Genomic DNA, 23,368 nt, shown 5'->3' on the forward strand with positions numbered 1-23,368 from the left:
GAAGAAGAATTTTTTTAAAAAGACTTTAATTTAATGGTAGTAATGGTGATGAATCTGCCAGTGTTTTTCATCATTACTCTTCTGAAACGAAGGAGTCTTGTGGCACACTGGTTGTGCCCCTAACTCTGGGCTAGCCAGTTCAAGTCCTATCTATCTCAGATGTGTTGTCACATGTCCAAACGTTGATTAAAAATATTTATTTTAAGTTCCTCTGAAACTTACAGCATTTTCTGGAGTCAACACGTGCCATTAAACATGGGAATCCAGGAGATGCTGTCAGTTACATTTCCTCAGAGAATGAACTCTCCCCCACCACTGTCCCACAAGGCAGATGGTCAGTACCAAGCCACTGGTCCAGTGAAAGCCCATTCTGCAGCCATTCACATGGTTGGGAAGGCTGAAATGCTGGAGCCTTAATCTTCTCCAAATCACTATAGTGGAAGTCCCAATTTGATTGAGGGGATGATAAGATTCCAAAGGTTACCCTCCAAACATAGTCCCGGATTCACTTCCTTCTCACCATTTTAATAAACAGGCGATCCAATTTCCAAAGTCGATGGTATTAATCTGTGGATCGGGCAGGTGGTGGTCAATGGAGTTTTTAGCAAGCTCCATTGAGACATAGATAATTTACTTAGATATGTTGGGTGGGCACTGAAATCTCACACCATTTTATCCAGGTGGGCTCAGGGACATAGAAACAAGAGAAGGCCATTCTGCTCATAGAGCCTGCCTTGGCATTCAATGTAATCGTGGCTAATCAAACATGGAAATATTTTAGCCAACCCATCTACATAGCCCTGTATGCCACTGCCATTCAGAAATCTTCAATTAATCTCTACCTTAAACATACTCAAAAGATTGAGCTTCACTTCATAATCCTTTGGATAAAAAAGATTTCTCCTCCATCTTAGACCTAAGTGGCACCCCCCTTGTTTTAAAGTTTGATTCCTGGCTCTACATTCCAACCATGGGAAACATCCTACGTGCATGTCGCCTGTTTAACTATTTTAGCTGTGCACTCGTTCACAGTTGCCACTAAACAGCCTCCCTGGCCCTGAACGAGTAATTATTTGTTGAATGTTAAATGTCTCCATTATAATACTAAGACAAAATCCACATGGTTTTGAAATAATAAACATTTGTAATATTTTTAGTTATAGCTTAATACCTTGTGTGTGCCCAAATAATTTATTTTGTCACATGAACAACTTGTATATTAAAGAGCTACAGGAGTTTATTTTGAACTTTTGGCAAGCTTTCTATTTCTTAACTGTAGTAGGCTGCTTAGCCTGTTGATGGCCTTATTGTTGCTACATGCCTGGAGATCAGCTTGATTAAGTGCAAGATTCAAACTAATAATGTTGGGAAATGGGAATGCATGTCACAGAACCTACTGCATCTCTGTGGGCAGCTTTCTTTGAGCTCAGTGGAAAGCATCCTTGTTCCACTTCTCAATGTAAAATCGAGTTTGTTATATCTCGGATTCATCAGTTTGTATGAGATGTTTAATAGTTAATTCCCAATTGTTACTCTTAATCTTTTTTTGGAATCCTAAAAGTTTTCTACCTTCTGTGAACCGCCCAATATTGTCTGAACTTTACCATAACAGACAATCTATATTTGTCAAAACCAGGAAACCATCTCAAAGTAATGCATTGATCCCTTACATTTTTCCGAATACTCTGTGGTTTATTGGTAAAGATATTTTTCAGAAGTGTAGCTTTGATTATACTTCATTGCAGTTAACCTTGAAAAATCTGCGAGGTTTCATCATGTGTAAAATTCTCGAGCTATTTAATTTGAAGTGCTTTTTCAGGGAGGAAAAAGCAAAAGGTAATCATCAGCATAATTCAGTGAGATATCTTCATTAAAAGCTACTATAATACGAACTAGTAATGACAAGGACAATGGCATAATATCACATGCATTTATATTGATGACTTTATTATTTAAGATTGAATTGATGGCATGATTCATTTGAATTCTAATTATGACTTCCCATCTAAAAGCATTGAGATTCATGGAGTGTAGATGATGTTAATTCTGTGCAATAAATATAGTCATTTCCAGTCTCTGATAAAGAGGATCTAGTGATTGGCTCTCTATGGATCACTTTCTCAAAATGAAATGTCATATCATTGATTTTTTTTTAACTGAAAAATGTCAAGAGAAGACTGGCAGTAGACGAAACAATCAGGGGCAAATTTGCCAGTGTAATATTTGTGCTGGGTTCAGTTATCTTGGGTATTTGCTGGGTTAACTATCGTTTATATTAGTGCAAAGGAGCAATAAATCTGGTGATAACAGCTATGCTCGTGAGTTGCAATAAATCATGGAGAGAAATCAATTGAATTCTGTCTTTTAAAAATTGCTTGTATTTAGAGTACTTCAGTGCTATTTACCTATTGCCAAGCCAACTAATCTGTTGAAACCCAAAAATTGACAGCAGCACTAATCTGTAATAAGCCAGGAAAGAAACAAATGAGAAATGTTTGCAAGACTGTGGGACAAGTCAATAGTGGAATAAGTAATAGAATTAGACAGGGACACTGATAAACCAAGGTTCACAGGCTGGTGTCTTGTTGGTTGTTACTTCACAGGATGAGATGTTGAAAAAGCTGAGCACGACAAAAATGTATGAATTTAATTCTATATTTATTTTGGCAGTCTTTCATGTTTAAATTGGTGAATGTTGGGATTTTGACAATTAGTGAAAAGTAGTGACAATTTATTACAAGGAATTGCTTCTTAACCCTTGAGAGACAACAGGCCTTTTCCTGGAAATAACAACTTTAGATGCTAGAATCCCTCCCAAATAGCTCATTACAGTTCACTCAGGTCCAAATTTCCATTCCTGTACGTGCTTTTGTGCATGTTTTAATCTGGAGTTATGGGTAATAATGGGAGAGGCTCCAACTATCTAACTCTTATCATATCACTGACCAGGAATCTCTCCTGAACTTACCACCTAGCATGTTTTGGAGGATATGCTGTTTGATTAATTAACCTGTTTGGCTACATTATTAATTGTAACTCTTTGCTGATCAAGTCCTTTGTTGGGACTTGAACCCAAAACCTCTGACACAGAGGCAGAGATACCACTCTGTGTGTCCTATCATGGGTATGTTCACATCCTGGTCAGGCAGCATCCAAGGAACAGGAGAATCGACGTTTCGAGCATAAGCTCTTCTCCTGAAGAAGGGCTTATGCCCGAAACGTCGATTCTGCTGTTCCTTGGATGCTGCCTGACCTGCTGCGCTTTTCCAGCAACACATTTTCAGCTCTGATCTCCAGCATCTACAGTCCTCACTTTCTCCTCCTATGTTCACATCCTATAGATTGCCATGCTTCAAAAAGACTGCCCACCATCACCTCACTGGCAGTTTGGAATGGGCTGCATCTTAGGGTTGCTCACTTGCTTTCATGGTACTTGCATGCTTGTAGCAACAATGGCTTCCCTTACCATACAATGCCAGTTAGTGGGTTAGCACTTCAGCTGGAGCTTAAAGGCTGTCTGTTCTGCTGTTTTGATGTTCTCTTGCACACAGAAAGGAGTAGGCAAAAGTGAGGACTGCAACTGCTGGAGATTTGAGTCGAGAGTGTGGTGCTGGAAAAGCACAGCAGATCAGGCAGCATCCGAGGAGCAGGAAAATCGACGTTTCGGGCCAAAGCTCTTCATCAGGATCTGATCAGCACATTTTGCTATACAGCATACCAAGCTGTCAATCTAATACTTATTGCTTGTATCAGCTATTGTGTGGCAGGCACACTTTTTATATTCATTCGACCATGTCAGGAACGGGGTTGGAGCTATTCCTCAGTCCGGTCTAGGGGCACCGCTGTCAATCGGGAAGGGGTACAGACACCAGAGTGGGCATCAGTGAGGGCTAAATGTCAGGCTCAGAGGGCAAGGAGGATAGTTGGATTCCAAGTTTAATCCACATAGGGGTAAGAATGTTTGGAATATGCTGTTGGGATAAAGGGGACAGGGTGGCTCTGGGAGGATGCCTGGTGACCAGGTGCAGCCCAGTGTTGATAGTTTCCACCACAACTGACATTTCCTGCCATCACTTGTCATTCTCTCGATGCTATCTTCAAACCCAAAAATAAATAAGACAACTCCCAGAGGGTTGGTGTCACTTTGTATGTACAAATAACTTTTTTTTTCATCTTTGGATATCCAAAGATAGCCCAGGGTCCACATGTGCTGGACATGAGAACATTGAAAGGGAGATAAAACATAAAACATGTACTTGCTCCAGCTACATTTAATTTCCAATCATTCCATCACCCGCTTGTAACGCATGCAGAGTGAATATGCTCAGGGTTCAAATGCTGACCAAAAGCGATTTTCACTGTGCCATTGGTGCTTGAAGATTGAGCACTGGCATCTAAATGATGCAGCTATTAGCAGTGACTTAAAAGAGGCAAATGCTGGCCAAAAGCAACCCATAACTTGTGACACTTCTAAGTATGCCTGGGAGGTGGAGAACATCACCATCTGTGAAGTGGGGAATATGATGGGCTCCACTGAATGCAATGAAAAGTTGAATGGTTCATTTAGGTCTGGGGTGTGAAGGGGGCTCAGAATGCAAAAGGCACTCTCTTTTCACAATATGTGTTGGCCACTCTGCTGGCACGGCATCCTCAGCAAGATGGTGTCCATGGTGCAGATGGGGCATGATGGAGGAAAATAGAGGATAGTTAAGGATGTGGTTCTGCTGCTTGGACCAGTCTGGGAAGCCATCTATTATAGTCCAGACAGAGTGTAGCAACCTGGCAAACAGTGACAGCATGCAGTAGTTTGTGTGATGGAGTGTCCGCAATTGTTGGGTGCCATGAGAAGCATGGCTTTGTGGCTGCTGTGCCACTACAGTGCTGCTAAGGGGCAACACTAGATTATAATGCTCATCCAAGTACTCGTTGAAAGGTGGCACTTGATAAAATTGACAGTCAGCCAAAAATATGATTTAGCCCAGTGTTTTAGGTCAAGTGAATGTCGGAAGAACTATTCTTTTCAAATTTAAGTGATTGGAATATTTTACAAGGGTTAAAGGAAAATTTGACAGGTACTCAAAATCATGAAGGGCTTTGGTTGCGGAAATAAGGAGAAACAGATTCCAGTGGCTGAGGGCCATCGCAAGAGAACACAGATTTAACGTAAGTGGCAAGAGAATCAGAGGCGTTTGAGGACTTCAATGCAGCAAGGTATGATGATCTGGAAGATACTACCTTGAAAGGGTGCTAGAAATAACATTCAGTAATTTTTTTAAAAGGGAACTGGATAAATACTTGAAGGTGCAAAACAAAAATCTGCAGGACCTGAGGCCAGGCAGAGGAGGAAGAAGTGTGGATCTCTTTCTCAGGGAGTAAATGCAGGACAAATAGGCTTCTTACTGTTTCATCTTATGATTCTGTTGTTTTCTGTGATATCGCTGTGGGCAGCACAGTGGCTTAGTGGTTAGCACTGCTGTTTCACAGCGCCAGGTTCCCAGGTTCAATTCCCACCTTGGGCAACTGTCTGTGTGGAGTTTACACATTCTCCCTGTGTCTGTGTGGGTTTTCTCCAGGTGCTCTGGATTCCTCCCACAGTCCAAAGATGTGCAAGTTAGGTGAATTGGCCATACTAAATTGCCTGTAGTGTTAGGTGCATTAGTCAGGGGTAAATGTGGGAGACTGGGTCTGGATGGGTTGCTCTTCAGAGGGTCGGTGTTGACATGTTGGGCTGAAGGGCCTGTTTTCACACTATAGGGAATCTAATCTAATCTAAAACATTTAAAAAAGTGTATAAGGCATTCAGCTAAACAGACAATGATGTTTCAAAATTTAGCCACTAATTTTTGCTGAACTAAGCCTCTTACAAGCACTGCAGCAGTATGCAACTCCCAATGTTGTTAGCATCTGAGGATTTTCTCACCCCGAGCTGCTATAAAATGAGTTCTGTTGGAGACTTTGTTACAACTCTTCTCGCATCCAGTTGAGTTAGCTATCAAAGCCTGCTAATGCCTTTGAAACAGTGCCACAATTTAAGATCATGAAAATCATGAGATGCCCTGTTTAAAAACTGCAGTAAGAGGTTGTGAAAAGAAATATGATGGTAGTTGGAATAAAAGATACTTCAATGATACTTATTCATTCTTCTATTACTAGCTTCACACTTACAACTTAATCACTAATTTATCTGATTGCAGTGAATATCATCAGTAAAGCACATCTTATGTCTGATAAGTATAAATGATTTCACACAAATAAGTGTGTTATCTTCATGAAGTAGTATTTGCTGAACAACTCATTGAATAAGTAAATGTAAACATCATGCAAACACAATACTGCTTATCAAACGTCAATCTGGAAACCATCAGGTTGCTGTTTATGGGAGCTTGCTATGTATAAATTGGCCACAGACTTTCCTTCATTACAGCAGTCCCCTGATTTAACTTCAACAGGATGTCTTTTAGGATGCCTTGAGGTTGCTGAAGGCACTAAATAAATGCCTTTTCTTCATCTTTGGATATCAAATATTACTCAACTATTTGGCTCTTCATATCGAAACAGTCTCCTTTGCTAAGCTAACAACATTAACTTCATTTTGTTGAAACTTGATTAATGGTTTAAAACTCCTGATTCCTATCAGCGATGATCTGCTAAAGAATATATTTGAGTAATTAATCCTTTGTCAACGTGCTACATCAATCAAAGGGACAGTAATCAAAGTTAGCTCTTCTTTTGTCTTAGCTGAGCAGATAAAAGTGGGAAACTTGCAATGTCATCAGCTGTTTACCCATCCTCAGTATCTTTTATTCTGTTCTTTATCTTTGCTTTTGTGAATGATAAATGGAGCCACTTACAAAGCCTTGGAGCTTGAAACCCCAACAGCTCTGGCACATTGAATGAATCCACAAATGCCATGTTAATGTCCTTTTGTATTGTCCTGTAGTAGCCTGTTGAGAATACCCCCCCTCTGTCTCACCTACAGTCCTGCTGGCCTCTCTGACCCCTGCTGCTTATCAAAGCACTCTCTACCTGTGCCCTGTCATTCTGCATTAACCTTTCTAATTACATAATTCAATCTGTTACAAAGGCTCCCTTATTCCATTTTGGCTTAGTCAGGTAAGTCATCTCTGAATGTCAATTTATTTTCCCAGTCTGCAACTGGCTATTAGCATTCATTTCCCTTGCTCAATGACTGGTTAATGAGTTCTCTTGCTTTTTCAATGGTTAATGATACACGACAGTGTCATGCCCCAGGCAGAGTTCAGCAGGTGACAGTCTTGCAGGTAGGGACTGGGGGAGGGCAAGAGCCAGGCCTGTAATTATGAGGCAATAAGGTACAATTGACTGTTTGAACAGCAAGTTACGGTGCATTCCCAGCTAAGCAGGTGGTCCCGAATTCTTATTTTCTCCCCATTGTCATTAATCTTCATGCTTTATTCCTGTTCCTGCAGGCGTAGAAAATACAGCAAAGCCAAGCAGGAAGCAGATGAAGAGAAGCATTTGCATAATGGCCAAGGTATGTGATAAGTAGAATTTGATTGCAATTACAGAAAGATTATACAATTTCTGTTAAATATATTGCACAGCATCAAGATTAGCTCTTTTGTTCCAATTTTGTAACAGTAGGTCACAGCAACGTACTGGGTAATAGTTGCTTTTATATAGGTGATAGTTTGTTTTGGATTTCTTGGAGATATCCTCTTCCTGTCTCCTGATGGTTGTTTTTGTTCAACCTCCATCTTCTTCACCACAATGGCAGCTTGTAATGCTATAGAAAGGCAGGATTTGAGAGTCTGCTGCTAGATAGGGGAATCATATGTAATCACTGAGAGCTAACTGATTGGTACTATTTTCTTCAGAATTGAATTAAAAGGTTAAAGCTACTGACACCTCACTTGTGTCTGTCATCTCACCCGCGTCTTTATTCAATGATCTGAGAGATTTGGAGCTGCCTTTGCAATCAGCTTATTTCCTCAGGCAGCATGGTATCTGTGTGGGGATGCCATCAGTATACACCAGTTTTTTTTTGGGTTCCCTACAGTGTGGAAACAGGCCCTTTGGCCCAACAAGTAACCCACCCAGACCCATTTCCTTCTGACTAAGGCACCTAACACTATGGGGTAATTTAGCATGGCCAATTAACCTGACCGGCACATCTTTGGATTGTGGGAGGAAACCGGAGCACCCAGAGGAAACCCACACAGACACGGGGAGAATGTGCAAACTCCACATAGACAGTTGTCCAAGGCTGGAATCGAACCTGGGACCCTGGCACAATGAGGCAGTAGTGCTAACCACTGAGCCACCATGCCGTCCACAGTTTTGGGTTGGTGTATTATGCCGGAGCAATACAAAACAAATATATATATTCCTACCAATGTTCTTGATAGTTCAGTTGCTGTTTGAATTTTGTTTCCAGTCTGATTAATTGTCTTGTGTAGCAGTGCTATCTTGATGCCGTGCTTTCGTAATTACTGAAGTCAATTCAAAATCAACTTTCTCATTGGAATTCTTTGATAATTCGTGTATAGCATTTTTATTGGAGAAAAAAGTCTCAAGCTGTCTCACTGAAATGCAATCGTACAAAATATTTACTTTGTGACACATCTATTCAACAAAGCAGGTCATGTTGAATAATGAAAGAAAAGATGTCAGAAATAATATTTTCACCAAAGGCACCAGAAAGCATTCCTCATGATCCACAGTATCCTAATGGGTAAAACACTGTCCTGTTAACGTTAAACTGTGTCGCCCATAAGATCTGTCAATAGTTGATGGTTAGATGCCACGTCTACCTTTTGAGTTAGCTGACCTTAGCTAAAGCAGCTTTGAGAAGCCCAATTTGCAAGAGGTCTCTGAACAAAAGTCATCCAGGGTTCCCATTCCAAATTGCTAAGCAGTTGCCCACAGTGCAGGGTCATTTGAAAAGAGCATTGAACTTGCTATAAACCTTCTGTGGGTGAATAGCAAGCTGACATTCACTATCTGGATTCTCATGATGTGTGGAATCATGGGAGTCCAAATAGTGAATGTCAGCTAGCCATACTAGAGATTTGGGCATCTATCTAAATGTAGGTCAGCAGGAATCAATACCTTCAGGAAAAGCACGTGAAAATAAAATATTAAGAACTAACCCTTCTTCTCTTTCAATGATGTAGAAAATATTGACCGAACTGTTTATGTTTAAATGCTGCAAAAGAAATAGTTGTTTGCTAGTTTACTTTATATACAACTTAGGAATATCTCCCTTAAGTGGCATTAATTTTTTTTTTATTTTGAAGGCGTAAGGACATATGTTGACCCTTTCACTTATGAGGATCCCAATCAAGCTGTACGTGAATTTGCCAAAGAAATCGATGCATCTTGCATAAAGATTGAAAGGGTGATAGGTGTAGGTAAGTTATTCATACAGGCTAGTTGTAAATTGATCTCGAAAATAGATTTATGGTCAGTGTTTTGGTATTCAACCTTTTTTTTTTAAAAGTTCCTGTGTGAAGTCTGTGCTCATTAAATTGAGGCTGTCTGTATTGGGAAGTGGAACAATATCAATTTCGCACAACTCGGAGGCTCTGGAATTCTGGCTTAGTCAGATGGAGCTCAGAGGTCTGTGTCATTTGGGGAACAGTCATCCTGTTGTAGTTTGCTCAGAACTATTCAATTAAGGACTCTTACAGTTGGAGAGCTAGAATGTTACCCATCAGCACTGCTGAAGCAGCAAGTTGCCTTTTCAGGGGGGTGGAATGTATGCAGGGGGTGAGAATGGGAGGTGGGGACAGGGCGTTGCCTCAAGATGGAGGCTTTACCTGCTGGACCACCAATGTGAATCCCCTCAAAGTGTGGCTACAACCAAAACCAAGCAACCAAACAGGTCTTCAGGATTGCCTGGAGTGCTGACCTACTGCACACCTCTCATCTGCCACTGGGAGTTCACCTCCAGCCAGCAATATATCTGTGTCTACTACTCTTGGGACCGAGAGACTAGCAAAAAATTCACAGGGTTGAGCTGGGGAACTGGCACGCCAGCCAGTTGAAATAATTTACATATCAACCTGCTTTCACGCTTGTCACATCAGGCCCTAACTACATAGCCCATGGTTTCCGCAGTGAACACCTCAAGGTCAGGGATATCACAGTTAGATATAGAGTAAAGCTTTCTTTATCTCAGATGCGCCGACCTCGGTGCAAATCAGATTTGTATTTCTGGCTCTCAACTACCACCTTGCAGTTATTTCTAATCAAAATGTTCAGAGGTATTACTACCCACCTGTGAGTCATTAACCCAGATCTCCTAGCTGCGAGGGAGTGACGTTACCACTGCACCACAAGAGCCCTCTAACTTCTGCTTTGCAACTTGCCTGAGTGAGATTGTCAATTAATGCTAAATTAGAGACAGCTCTGTTGTATCATTAGGTTGGGCAAGAGTGGAGTTAATGCAGTCATAATAAGTAGCTACCTTTTATTCTCTGCTGTTTTTTCGTAGGTGAGTTTGGTGAAGTATGCAGTGGACGCTTGAAAATGCCAGGCAAGAGAGAGATCTGCGTTGCCATCAAGACCTTGAAAGCTGGCTACACTGATAAACAGAGACGTGATTTTCTGAGTGAAGCAAGCATCATGGGCCAGTTTGACCACCCAAATATCATCCACCTGGAGGGGGTAGTAACAAAATGTACGTCCAATGATGGCACTGAGCATAAAAGTTGCATGTATTCATCTGAAAATGACAGATGGAACATCTATTGATAAATAACAGGGGAGAAGACTCAGAATGCTAGTCATTAATCTTTATGGCAGATTTAAATGAGTTTATCGTGTAAATTGACATTCTATCCTGAGACAGCTTGTATTAAGATTTGCAGTGAAATTAATATCTAGGTCTTTGTGGGCCAGGGTATTTTTGACACACTGACAGATTGGGCTGTGTGTTGTAGGATAGGTTAGAAACAGATGGCAAAAGAATTCAGTATTCAATGGCAAAACATTTTTTTATTGTAAATTATACCAAAGACTACCCAGCCATGAGTGGATGAGAAATTGGAAATATTCTCGTAGGAGAAGTCCTTTCTTCCTCAGTGACTGATGTATAGTGAAATTAACAAAAACACCCAACAAAAACTAAATGATATTGCTTTGCCATGAATGAGTTATAATAGAAAATGATTCACTTGGAAATTAGTTGACAATGATTTAATTTTTTAAATTGTCACTTAAGTTTGCTATATATAAAGCTGACCTATTGGGAATGAGCTCAGTCTCTATATCACCTCTTCCTTTTCTAATGACTGTCATTTAGTAAAGCATTCATCTCAGCTGCTGCTGTTTATATTTTGATAAATAACAATATTTAGTAAACAAAAATGAAATGCAAATGAAGTGTCAACCATTGTTTTCAAACTTGATTCCAAGCTGTCGCTTCAGCAACCTTTGTTAGTGACTTGAATACCACCCTGGCCTTGCATTGCGAGAATTAAATGCTAAGCCACAATATGCAATCGCCGCCTTCTTCCATTGGCTTAGAGTCATAGAGATGTACAGCACAGAAACAGACCATTCGGTCCAACTCATCCATGCGGACCAGATATCCTAACCCAACCTAGTCCCGCCTGCCAGCACTTGGCCCATATCCCTCTAAATCTTGCCTATTCATATACCCATCCAGACACCTTTTAAATGTTATAATTGTACCAGCCTCCACCACTTCCTCTGGCAGCTCATTCCATACACGCATGAAAAAATTGCCCTTTAGATCCCTTTTATGTCTTTCCCCTCTCACCTTGAACCTTTGCTCTCTAGTTCTGGACTCCCCAACTGCAGGATAAAGACCTTGTCTTATCCATCTTATCCATGCCCCTCATGATTTTATGAACCTCTATAATGTCACCCCTCAGTTTCTGACGCTCCAGGAAAACAGCCCCCGCCTATTCAACCTCTCCCTATAACTCAACTCCTCCAACCCTGGCAAGTTCCTTGTAAATCTTTTCTGAACCCTTTCAAGTTTCACAACGTCCTTCTGATAGGAAGGAGATCAGAATTTCACGCAGTATTTCAAAAGTGGCCAAATCAACCGCAACATGACCTCCCAACTCATATACTAAATGCTCTGACCAATAAAAGAAACCATACCAAATGCCTTCTTCACTATCCTATCTACATGCGACTCTACTTTCAAGGAGCTATGAACCTGTGCTCAAATGCCTTCTTCACTATCCTATCTACATGCGACTCTACTTTCAAGGAGCTATGAACCTGTGCTCCAAGGTCTTTTTGTTCGGCAACATTCTCTAGGACGTTACCATTAAGTGTGAAAGTCCTGCTCTGATTTGCTTTTCCAAAATGCAGCACCTCGCATTTATCTAAATGTGGCTTAAAAAGAATTGTCTACTTATGGACTAATTGTCCAAGTAAAATCAATCATTGCTTGAAATTTGTAATTGAGGTGAAGAGTTTGCTGTACGAACAACGTATAGAAACTGAATATTTTAAAGTTCAAGCCTTCACCTCTGTTACCTTAGCTGGTCTGGTAATGGCCTATACTCCAGTGGGTCATAGTATTCCTGAACTGGGGGAGAGATAATTCAGTGAGGATTCCTAGGTCCTGTTGCCATTCAATAATTTGTACTGAATAAGGATTATGCTTGCCTGTGATACATGCCTTAGTCATGCTGGAATGCACAAGCTTCACCCACAGAATGGCTGCTTAGTGAACAAAACCTGAAAACATATCCAATTTCAAAACAGAGAAATTTGGAGTTGAAGTGGTGGATGGAGTGTATTAAAATCGTACTTATCTTCATTTAGCTGTCAGGAAGTACAAATATTTACCATTTTTGGACTTGAAGGTAAGCAGTTTCGGTCAGTGAGTGAGCACAGATCAAAATGACATCTAAATATTTACAATATTTTCTTCCTTTAGTGTTTGGTTGGGCTGGGTGTCATTTTCTCCTCCGATGTGGACAGTGCACTGACAATTATAGGTTGGCTGTCTGATGCTTTGCACTTGTTCCTGTCCCTAACTTCTTATTTATTACCCACCACAGTGAATAACGTGCGAGTAAGTAGATGCAGCTTCAACGGGGACTCGTGAATTCAATTTGGCAACACGTAATGTTCTAAAGACTTGCAATTATAATCCCTGGAGTTAGGGTAAAGTAATGGAAGGAAAACCGAGTTTCTTAAGGCAACTGAACCCTAGAGACATGCTCCAGATTACACAGGACCTTGTAAATATATGGCTAGCAAGGGTTAATCTGACAGATGGTGTCTAACATGTTATTCAATAAATCATCTAGACTACGATGCTTCTCGGGTGCAATTTTTGGCATTTTTAATTAAATTAAATCCCTCAAGATGAATGATGGTACAGACAGTGTAATTCTCTATATCTCATTTTCATCTCATTAATGGAAGCATTTGTCAAGTAATTCTGTTTTTGTTTTGAAACTCTAGGTAAACCAGTAATGATCATAACTGAATACATGGAAAATGGATCTCTGGATGCATTCCTCAGGGTAAGTCATCCATCAGACTCTGAAGGAAGTGCATTTTTCAGAAACAGCCACTTTGCAAAATGTCAGCTCTTAATTGGTAGTTTGCTGCATTGTATGTCAAAAGTGAATGTGATTTGTATTGTTTACAGAAGAATGATGGCCAGTTTACAGTGATTCAGCTGGTAGGAATGCTGCGAGGAATTGGTTCAGGAATGAAATATCTCTCTGATATGAGCTACGTTCACCGAGATTTGGCTGCACGGAACATTCTAGTAAACAGTAATTTAGTCTGCAAAGTTTCAGACTTCGGCATGTCCCGAGTTCTTGAAGATGACCCGGAGGCAGCTTACACAACACGGGTAAGCTTACGTTTAGAGAGTACCAGTTTGAAATTAGTGCTGGGGCCAGGGTAAAACATTCAGAATCCATAGGTGGAGCAGTGAATTATTTTTTCTTCCTCCTAACTGATGGCCAAATTCTAATCTACAGGGTGGTAAGATCCCAATCAGATGGACAGCACCTGAAGCAATTGCTTATCGCAAGTTTACCTCAGCAAGTGATGTCTGGAGTTATGGGATCGTCATGTGGGAAGTGATGTCATATGGAGAACGGCCATACTGGGACATGTCAAATCAGGATGTAAGTAGACTTCCTGTGATCCCATTTTTCATTTGGGACGCAATAGTTCAGGAATTTAAATATTTAGAGAGTTTAACACTGATCCTATTGGAAGGATGTTGTGAAACTTGAATGGGTTCAGAAAAGATTGACAAGGATGTTGCCAGGATTGGAGGATTTGAGCTATAGGGAGAGGTTGAATAGGCTGGGGCTGTTTTCCCTGGAGTGTCGGAGGCTGAGGGGTGACCTTATAGGGGTTTATAAAATCCTGAGGGGCATGGATAGGATAAATAGACAAAGTCTTTTTCCTGGGGTGGGGGGAGTGCAGAATTAGAGGGCATAGGTTTAGGGTGAGAGGGAAAAGATATAAGAGACCTAAGGGGCAACTTTTTCACGCAGAGAATGGTACATGTATGGAATGAGCTGCCAGAGGAAGTGGTGGAGGCTGGTACAATTACAACATTTAAAAGTCACCTGAATGTGTATATGAATAGGAAGGCTTTAGAGGGATGTGGGCTAGGTGCTGGCAGGTGGGGATATCTGGTCGACATGGATGAGTTGGACTGAAGGGTCTGTTTTCATGCTCTACATCTCTATGACTCTCTGCCTCTATGAACATTTTCCTCCTCTTAATGTACTCTTCTAAAAATTACAACCTCCTCCCGTTAACATCCATAACACAGGAGAACATTCATCTCATTTTGCTTCAAATTTACAAATTCCAATCTGTTTCAGTCCTCCCTGGTCTCATCTGATCTCTGTAACTACTGCTAACTCTACCACAATCCTGAAACTGTGTGTTCCTCCAACTCTCGTTGCTATGCTTCCCCCCATTTCTTTTTAACAATCTGAGTTCAACACTAGAATTACCAACCTAAAATAACCCAGCTTCTCCATCTCCCTTTAGCACCCAGCTTTGAAGTTAACTCTTTGACCGAGCTTTTATTCAGCTCCCCAAATATTTCCTCCTTTGGTTTTTGTCCATTTTTGTGTGGTTACATCATGGGAAATTCTACTACACTGTATGAATGCAAGTCATTGTGGTGGGTCTTACATTGTATTAAAAATACATGCCAGTGTACATCAGAAAATAGGTTCAGAATTGACTGTAACACCTTCATTTCCTTCATGTTGGAACATTGTGTTGTTTCTCCTGGCTTATGTTTCCATGTACTTGGATGAAATACCATTATTGATCTTTAGCGCTCATGACAACATAGTGTGTTGTCGACTTTGAGAAAGTAGGGTTAATGAGAAAAATCAAGGACAAGTATTTTAAATTGGAAGCAGGTACCATGACATTTGATAAATTGTATTCATATGAAATTGGAGTGAGTTGAAATCCATGAAAAAGACTCTAATGTGGGAAATATGGATCTAAATCAAACTCTTATTTCAGGTGATTAAAGCAATTGAGGAAGGCTATCGACTACCTCCACCTATGGACTGTCCAGTCTCCCTCCACCAGTTAATGCTGGACTGCTGGCAGAAAGAACGCAATGATAGACCCAAATTTGTGCAAATTGTAAATATGCTGGACAAACTGATTCGAAATCCAAGCAACCTGAAAAGAACAGCAGTGAGTGAGGTTACAAGGTGAGTATTTAAAATTCTTCGATATTTTAGATTACTTAGAGTTTGAAAACAGGCCCTTTGGCCCAACAAGTCCACACTGACTCTCCAAAGAGCAATCCACCCAGACTCATTCCTCTACATTTACCCCTTCACCTTACACTACGAGCAATTTAGCATGGCCAATTCACCTAACCTGCACATTTTTGGACTGTGGGAGGAAACCGGAGCACCCAGAGGAAACCCACGCAGACATGGGGAGAATGTGCAAACTCCACACAGACAGTTGCCTGAGGCAGGAATTGAACCTGGGTCTCTGGCGCTGTGAGGCAGCAGTGCTAACTACTGTGCCACCATGCAGCCCTCAATATGTTATAGCTATATCTGAAGTAAGGACATTATAAATTTGTTTTTACACTTCATTATTACTTTATATAATTATGTATATTGAGATTGCCATTCAGTATTGCTTATTTTTAAAGCTTGAAAATATTTCTAGTAAGTCTATATGTTTTCATGCCTACAGCCACTAAATATTCAGCTCAACAATCCGCCACACCCTTAAACACCTCAGTTCTTCAGGTACCCGTAATTTACAAAATGTTACAACTTAGATAAGTTTTTTTTATCCAGAATTAATGCATTAACAAAAGATTGAACATGTAATTACTCCTGAAACTGTTGTCTTGTATTCATGTTTCCTTGGGTATTACTACTTCAATTACCACTTGTCCCCAATGAATTGTTAGTATAATTATCAATTTCTATATTAATTGATGTCCTTATAGTACAAGAATGCACAATGAGAAATGTCACTAGGCAGACTGTTCTTGCAGATACTGTTACATTGCATTGGAGTTACATTCTCATTACTGGCTCACTGAGGCTATTATTGACCTTTACGTGATTTGAACAGGTAGCAACCACCTTGGAGCCAGTAGCTGACACATTTTTCTTCAAACTGATTTAATTGTGGCAGGGCAAAGGCCCATCATGCATCCACGTGATGCAAGTTAATTATTCAGAAAGAATGAGCAACTTATCCAGTCAAAGACTTAAACCTGTAAGCCTGGCCTCAATCCCAACTCAAGAATGCAGGTAATAAATATTTAATAATACAATACATTATTAAAATGAATCTGATCAACTTTCAGCCAAGAATTATTGCAATTCTGCTCCCGGACACTAATGATGACAGAATAGCAGCAAATGTATAGTTACATTTAAATACTTTCTTTCTCATAACCATTAAAACTGTATCTACAGTTAGGAATACATGGATAAATGTATGTAATAACTTTGGATTGAATGATTATTTCAATCAGTTTGTCACATCACACAAGTTACAATTATCTTCAGTAAAATTATAGATTTTTAATGAATCACAAATATATACAAACCACTTCATTTCACACTAATGCCTAAACAAACACAGAAGTTGGCATGCAGCTAATTAGAAAGATAAATGGCATGTTAAACTTTCTTGTAAGAAGACTGGAGTACAAAAAAGGAATTCTTCCTTCAATTGTATGGGGCCTTGTGAGGCTGCATCTAGCAGACTATGTGTAAGTTTGGTCTCCATTTGAGGACTATATATATTTGCATTGGAGGTCGTACCATAAAGATTCACTAAACTAGTTCCTAATGATTAGAAGAATAAGAGCATTTTCCCCTTGATGAGAAGTTGACTAAATTGCATATATGTTCTCAAGTTTAGAATAATGTGAAATGATCCCATTGAATTGTGCAAGGTTCTGTGGGAGGTTTGATATTACAGACGCCTGAGAGATTTTTATTCTGACTGGAGGATACAGAACATGAGGATAGTGTCTCGGAGTAAAGGATCAATATTCAGGACTGAGATGTGGAGAAATTTCTCAACTCAAGTGGTTGTGAATCTTTGGAATTCTTTTCCCCAGACATGCCACAATTGAACTTATTTAAAGTTGAGAGGGACAGACTTTTTGATGTGTCAGGGAACTGGGGAAAGTAGACAAGTGAAATTGAGGCAAAAAAATCACCAGTGATTATATTGAATAGAACAGCAGACATAAAGGTCATATGCTCTTAGAACAGAATCTCTTTTTTCAAAAGAAATGCATAAAAATAAGCTTTGTCAGAGGTACAAAACAGATGATAGCTACTGGACCAACCATTATATACTCCATATGATTTATTGAAGTTTGATAGAAAGGCAAATGGAGTAGGGATTATGTTTGATGCTGGTAATGGTTTTGAATGGTCACTGATTTTGAATCACACTCCTAAAATCTTCCATGATGTAGAAAAAGGAATTTATTTTTAGGATATTTGAGTTTTACACTCCAGTTGCTCACTGTCTCCTGCATTATCTATAACTACATGCCTTTCACTATCTTTTTGTATCCTGACCTGTTTCATTGTCACCAAGTAATTGGTAGTATTTTTCCATGGAAAATGGATTGTTGTGAAATTACAAAAAAGCAAACCATCTGCTATTTGCTTTGGTATTTAACTCATTGTTCACAATTTCATCAAGAAGTATGGAATGACACAGGAGCAAGGGTGCAGAACAAATCACCGAACATGTCCAGGAAAATAGCCAGGATCAGAAGACTGTAGGTAATTTACAAAAAAGATGACTGAGAAAAAACCAGCTAGACCACCCAACACAAACATGATGTCTTAAACATCATAATTCACAATGCTCCAACCCACCAACCTCCAAGGAATCTAAAAAAAAAATTCTTCTTTAAATATCACAGGGCATTTATAACAGTGGGAGAAATAGAAATGTCTGTCCAACCCCATGAAATGATCACCTGCAGGAGACCATTGGTAGGATGTTCCCTGTAGGCTTCCCTGTTGCCAGGCTAAGATGCAGATGAAAACCTGCACTGTGTGGGAAACAATCACTCAATGCAATTTTGTTCCCCCCAGCAGCCAATTAACGGCCCGAGGGTAGTTTGTTGATGTTGTATTGAATCAGAGGCCTTCACCAGCAGACTGCAGTGGAAGGTAAATCAGTAAGACAGTACTTCACAAATGGAGAGACCACCCCACACTTTGTTTTTCACAACAAGTCTGTGCCATTACTGTGGTTGGGGGGTTTGAGGAGCACTCTAGAAGGTGACTTGTAATTACTATACAATCAATCAGGCATTTAATCCTGCTTGGAGTAACTCCATCCTGGCCTGCCAATAGGAGACCATCTACAACTAGTTCCATTGGCGATCTCCACCTCCAGGGACTCAGAGGCTGACTGGGAAATCTAGTTTGTGCCTTGTAATTGCGATTAATTGGTCTTCCACAAGCTGTGCACACAGGTAGCACTGCCACCATCCCACTTCCATACTAATTGCCTGATAGTGGAATAAAGCTGGCAACTGGCACCTAGACAGGCCAAACTATTTTTAATTCCCACCGTCCTCTTGTCCCAGTCCCTGGGGGTGGTGGGGGAACTAAAAATCAAGCCCAGCTCATTGATGGCGTTCACTTGCTCATTTTGCCTGAAATTGGTGCAGTGCTTTATGAAGGTGTGCAACAAATCAATCTTTGCTGTGTGAACCAGCAATTTCTTCCACAGGTTTATACTACAGCATATTTGCTATTTACTATAGCTGCTTAACATTTAAGTCCACTATGTGGTAAATTATAGATAAATACTGGGCAGCAATATGGTTTCCTTAACTTCTTTTGCTTGATACTTTTTTAAAATACAGACCCTCTACTGCATTATTAGATCCAGGCACACCTGACTTTTCAGCTTTGGGATCTGTTGGGGATTGGCTTGAAGCTATCAAGATGGACAGATACAAAGATAACTTTACAGCAGCAGGATATACCTCCCTAGAGGCAGTGGTACACATGAACCAAGAGTAAGTACTGAGAAGTTATGTATAGGTCTGAACTAATTACAGATAGAATTTTGCAAAGATTTAATACATTTTACATGTTGCAACTTAAACACAAGAATATGGGTTACATCTAAAGCTTAAACCACTTGCGTAACAGCTGTGAATATCCACATAGATTTTTCTAAATTAAGAGTAATCATCCCTAACCATCTCCAAATGTAGGAGATACAAAACTAAGTTTGTAACTGTGATTGGAGCAAGATTATTTTTGTGCACACTAAAATTCTACAATCAACAATGAACTCAACTCCCAATTAATTTGTTTGTGGTGAGGTTAGTTAAGAACTAAATCTTTACACAGGACCCATTATTCTTACTGTTCGTATTCAGCTACTGCCATGGGTGTTTTAGATCCACTTTGAGAGTGGACATGGCCTTAGTTTAATCTGGCTTCTGAAGGACTGCACTTCTGCACTCCGTATTGCATTGAAGTGTCTGCCAAAATAATGCTCAAGCATGCAAGGACGAGGGTGCAAGGACTGAGACCTCAGCTCAGCATTTTGTTTAAAATATAATAACCTGATCTCATCTGGACTGCAACCATCTTCCATTTATGTAGTGTAAATTATTTCCTTATCCCTCCTTCCCCAGAATCAATGAGTAGCCTGACAAGCTGAAGGCATCCCTTATACTACTGAGGTAAAGTGAGGAGCATAATCTTGTCTTCAGTTACCTCAGACTCTACAGACTCTGAGTAAATGTGACATTTCGTCCCACTGAGCATGAATGGGTAGAAAGTGCAATACCTTGCTGTGAGATCACATTTAATTGCAAGTTTGTCAAAATTCCCAACAATGTCTACCAGTGCAAAACTCCTGCCGGTAAACACTATCATCAATGAAGCTTTATGTAAAAATATATGTTGGAACCCTGTATCTAATTTTGCTTGGGTAGAATTGGGGTAGGCAGTTCTGTTTTGTGAACAGTAAATGTGTATCACGTAGCTAATGTTCCGATGTTTATCTTCCTTTATTTGTTACCATAGTGATTTGGCTCGAATTGGAATCACAACAATAACACATCAGAGCAAGATCTTGAGCAGTGTCCAGGGAATGAGAGCCCAGATGCAACAGATGCAGGGAAGAATGGTTCCCGTCTGAGCCAGTGCAAAAACTCAATGAAATTATTTTACCTCATCCATGCACTTTAACAGAAATAAACTGCACTTTTTACTTCATTGTTGCCCTTTGATACAAGGATACTTTGTCAGCGGTTTGCCTGGTTTGAGGACAGAGTGCTGAACTTTATGACCACTGAATGGCAAATAAGAGATCTTTGTCTAAATAAGAGGAAACTGGATTACACATGTATCTATTTTCAAATTCCTGCATTTCTTAGATGAACTCATGAAGGAGCAATCTAATAATTTCATGATTACCATCAGATTTCCAGTTTGCTTTCGTAATCACTGGATTGAAGGTTACTTTCTATTTGGCGGGCTTCCTAATGAGTGACTTGTGTAAAATGATTTGAAGGTCTCCAAGGCATTCCAGTTTTCACAGTTTTGATTTAAACAATGAATAACGAAAGGTGAAGTTCTTCTGATGGACGCATCCTATGAAGGTTTCGGTAAACTGCCGCCATGTTCTTCTAGTTATTCACTGAAATGAGCAAGCAGCCTTGTGGATTACCATTTAAAACTATAATGACATTAATGTAACTTCTAGTAGTTCCCTTTACAAACATCATGGAGATTCCTTCCATCAATAAATGTTTAGGTAGATTTATGGAGTGGAAGATTCTCAAACTTTGGCGAAGGGACTACCAAATCTTTCAGTCTCTTTGGATGAAGGGAAATTACTACAACCAACTACAAAGATGACAAGGTAAAATCAAACTTGATCAAACTCTAAATAAGTCATAACACTAATTTCAAATAACCATCATTATGTGGTTGGTTGCTTTGAGTAATGTTACAATACAGATTCCCTTCCATGCCATCAAATCATTTTTTCTCCTTCCTCTTCAGCTGAAAAGTCTGATTCATGTTTCATATGGTTTCAGAGATTCCCAACAGTGTTGCTCTACCACCACAAAATGGCATTAAATATTGGCAACCTATTTAACCAAGAGGGATCAGCATGAGTATTTGTAAAATGTCTATTGAGCTGTGTACAAAGAGCGACAAGAAATTGTGGCAGGAAGAAAGATTTAAATCTACTGAAGCATTTCCTTGGAAGCAGTTCTGCCAGATTCCTGTTTAAGATTGGTCCATTGCTATAGCATATTTGTGGTGACAACTTTACATTCCATGGTGATCTCTAGAAAAAGAGCCTTCTTTTTCATATTGCAAAATCATAGAGCTGCATTCAACCAGTTGTATGCTCTCCACATTTGTTTTGCCAGGTGAAACAGGTGAACAGTCATCAAGAAATTCTATATAATTTATTTGATGGAATGTCACTTGAGTGATCAACGTATTGCATTTTTGCAAATAATTTCAAAATGTAGTTTGCTTTCTTTAGCAATAACAGCATATTTATAGAAGCAAATGCAGAAAGTCTCATTACAAGTTGTGGTTGAGGTACCAAAAATTCCAACTTGAAGTGAAACGACTTTTAAGTGAAACATTGGCTCCTACAGGAATCAATGTTAAAACTGGTGTTGCACTCAGTAAGGCCTTCAAACTGCACACTCCAATGTGAAATGCAATATTGTAAATCGCTTAATTCCTACTTTTGGTAGTGAAATAACAACATCAGCTTTAAAATAGAAAGGGAAAAAGTAACAGTCTGCTGACAGAACTTCCAGTGTTGGCCTCTCCGATACTGGAGCCAGGAGGTCTTGTTCATTGGGTTTCTGGTTGCCTGCTGGAGCCGTCACTTTTACTGGCCATGTCATGGTTACCACCTGGTGACATCTGTGGGAGGTGGGAGTGTGTGGGGGTTGGGTGGGGGGGTGAAGTGGGGGTTGGTATTGCCCGCTAACACACCTTCTTGGCTGCTGCCCCATGTCCACTTGCGCCACTATTTGGTGGTGCTGCATCTCTTGGCCTTTTTCTTTATTTCCCTCTTGCTGTTGGGCTTTTGGTCATGAGTGGGTTTGGTGGCTTCTCTTCCTTTGCCTGAACGTGCCCCCCCCCCCCGCCAAGACACCCTTCCCTCTCTCTCTCTCTCACTCACTCACTCTCTCTTTCCTCCTGTCTCTCCCTCTCTCTTCGCCCCTCTCTCTTTGGTGAAGGTTTTGCCCAGACTTCAGGGAGGGTCGTGGCACAAAGGCTGAAGACCATTTTGGTAGCTTACCTATGTTGTTCCAATGGCTGGAGGGGTGGAAATTCAGGGGTCAACTGGTTAGGAATGGCAGCTGAAATAATTGTCAATAATTACCTTTTTGTTTCTGGGAAACTTTGAAATAATTTTGGAAATTTGTCTATATTTTAGTCTGATGTTTTATAGGCACTGTTTTCTTTTCCTTCACCATGAGGTCACCCTCATGGCTGATAAACCCTCAGATGAAGTATGAATAAGTAACATAGCTCCATGAACATACTTTGTTCCCTTCTACAAAAGTCATTGATTCTTTATTGTAGTATGGATCATTGCTATGTGGCATCAAATTACCATTCTTCATATGTGACCAATAGCAGGCTACTTATTTGGCAGGACAATTACAAAAATACCTTCCAGAAGAGTTTTTGGGATGGCGATCAAGGGCATTTTTTTTTAAAATGCTCTTACCTGAAGTAAGCAGAGATGGAAAGCCACCACAGCTGAGAAGAGCAAACAAAATGCAAATCTGAAGTCAAATCTACAGCCTCAGGATTTGTACGGCTCTGCTGTCTTAATCAGCTGAGCCACTGGT

General features: G+C 40.1%; 1 protein-coding gene across 2 annotated transcripts in view; it reads left to right on the top strand.

The window, feature by feature from the left end:
* epha4a (eph receptor A4a) overlaps window positions 1-23,368 on the top strand; it is a 110,479-nt gene that overhangs the window by 85,350 nt on the left and 1,761 nt on the right. Inside the window, exons 9-17 of one of the 2 annotated variants that reach the window (XM_043702045.2) lie at window positions 7,449-7,513; window positions 9,279-9,392; window positions 10,478-10,663; window positions 13,441-13,502; window positions 13,631-13,840; window positions 13,971-14,120; window positions 15,499-15,695; window positions 16,198-16,253; window positions 19,373-19,467. In XM_043702045.2, coding sequence (XP_043557980.1) covers window positions 7,449-7,513; window positions 9,279-9,392; window positions 10,478-10,663; window positions 13,441-13,502; window positions 13,631-13,840; window positions 13,971-14,120; window positions 15,499-15,695; window positions 16,198-16,204 — 991 coding nt within the window. In that variant the 3' untranslated portion in view covers window positions 16,205-16,253; window positions 19,373-19,467. Of the gene's footprint in view, window positions 1-7,448; window positions 7,514-9,278; window positions 9,393-10,477; window positions 10,664-13,440; window positions 13,503-13,630; window positions 13,841-13,970; window positions 14,121-15,498; window positions 15,696-16,197; window positions 16,254-19,372; window positions 19,529-20,552; window positions 21,394-23,368 lie in introns of those variants that run through there. The other variant, XM_043702044.2, reaches the window with a different exon arrangement.

The sequence above is a fragment of the Chiloscyllium plagiosum genome, unplaced genomic scaffold, assembly GCF_037043375.1.
Source record: "Chiloscyllium plagiosum isolate Xiang-an unplaced genomic scaffold, Cpla_swu_hap1 HiC_scaffold_13, whole genome shotgun sequence".
Taxonomy (NCBI): domain Eukaryota; kingdom Metazoa; phylum Chordata; class Chondrichthyes; order Orectolobiformes; family Hemiscylliidae; genus Chiloscyllium; species Chiloscyllium plagiosum.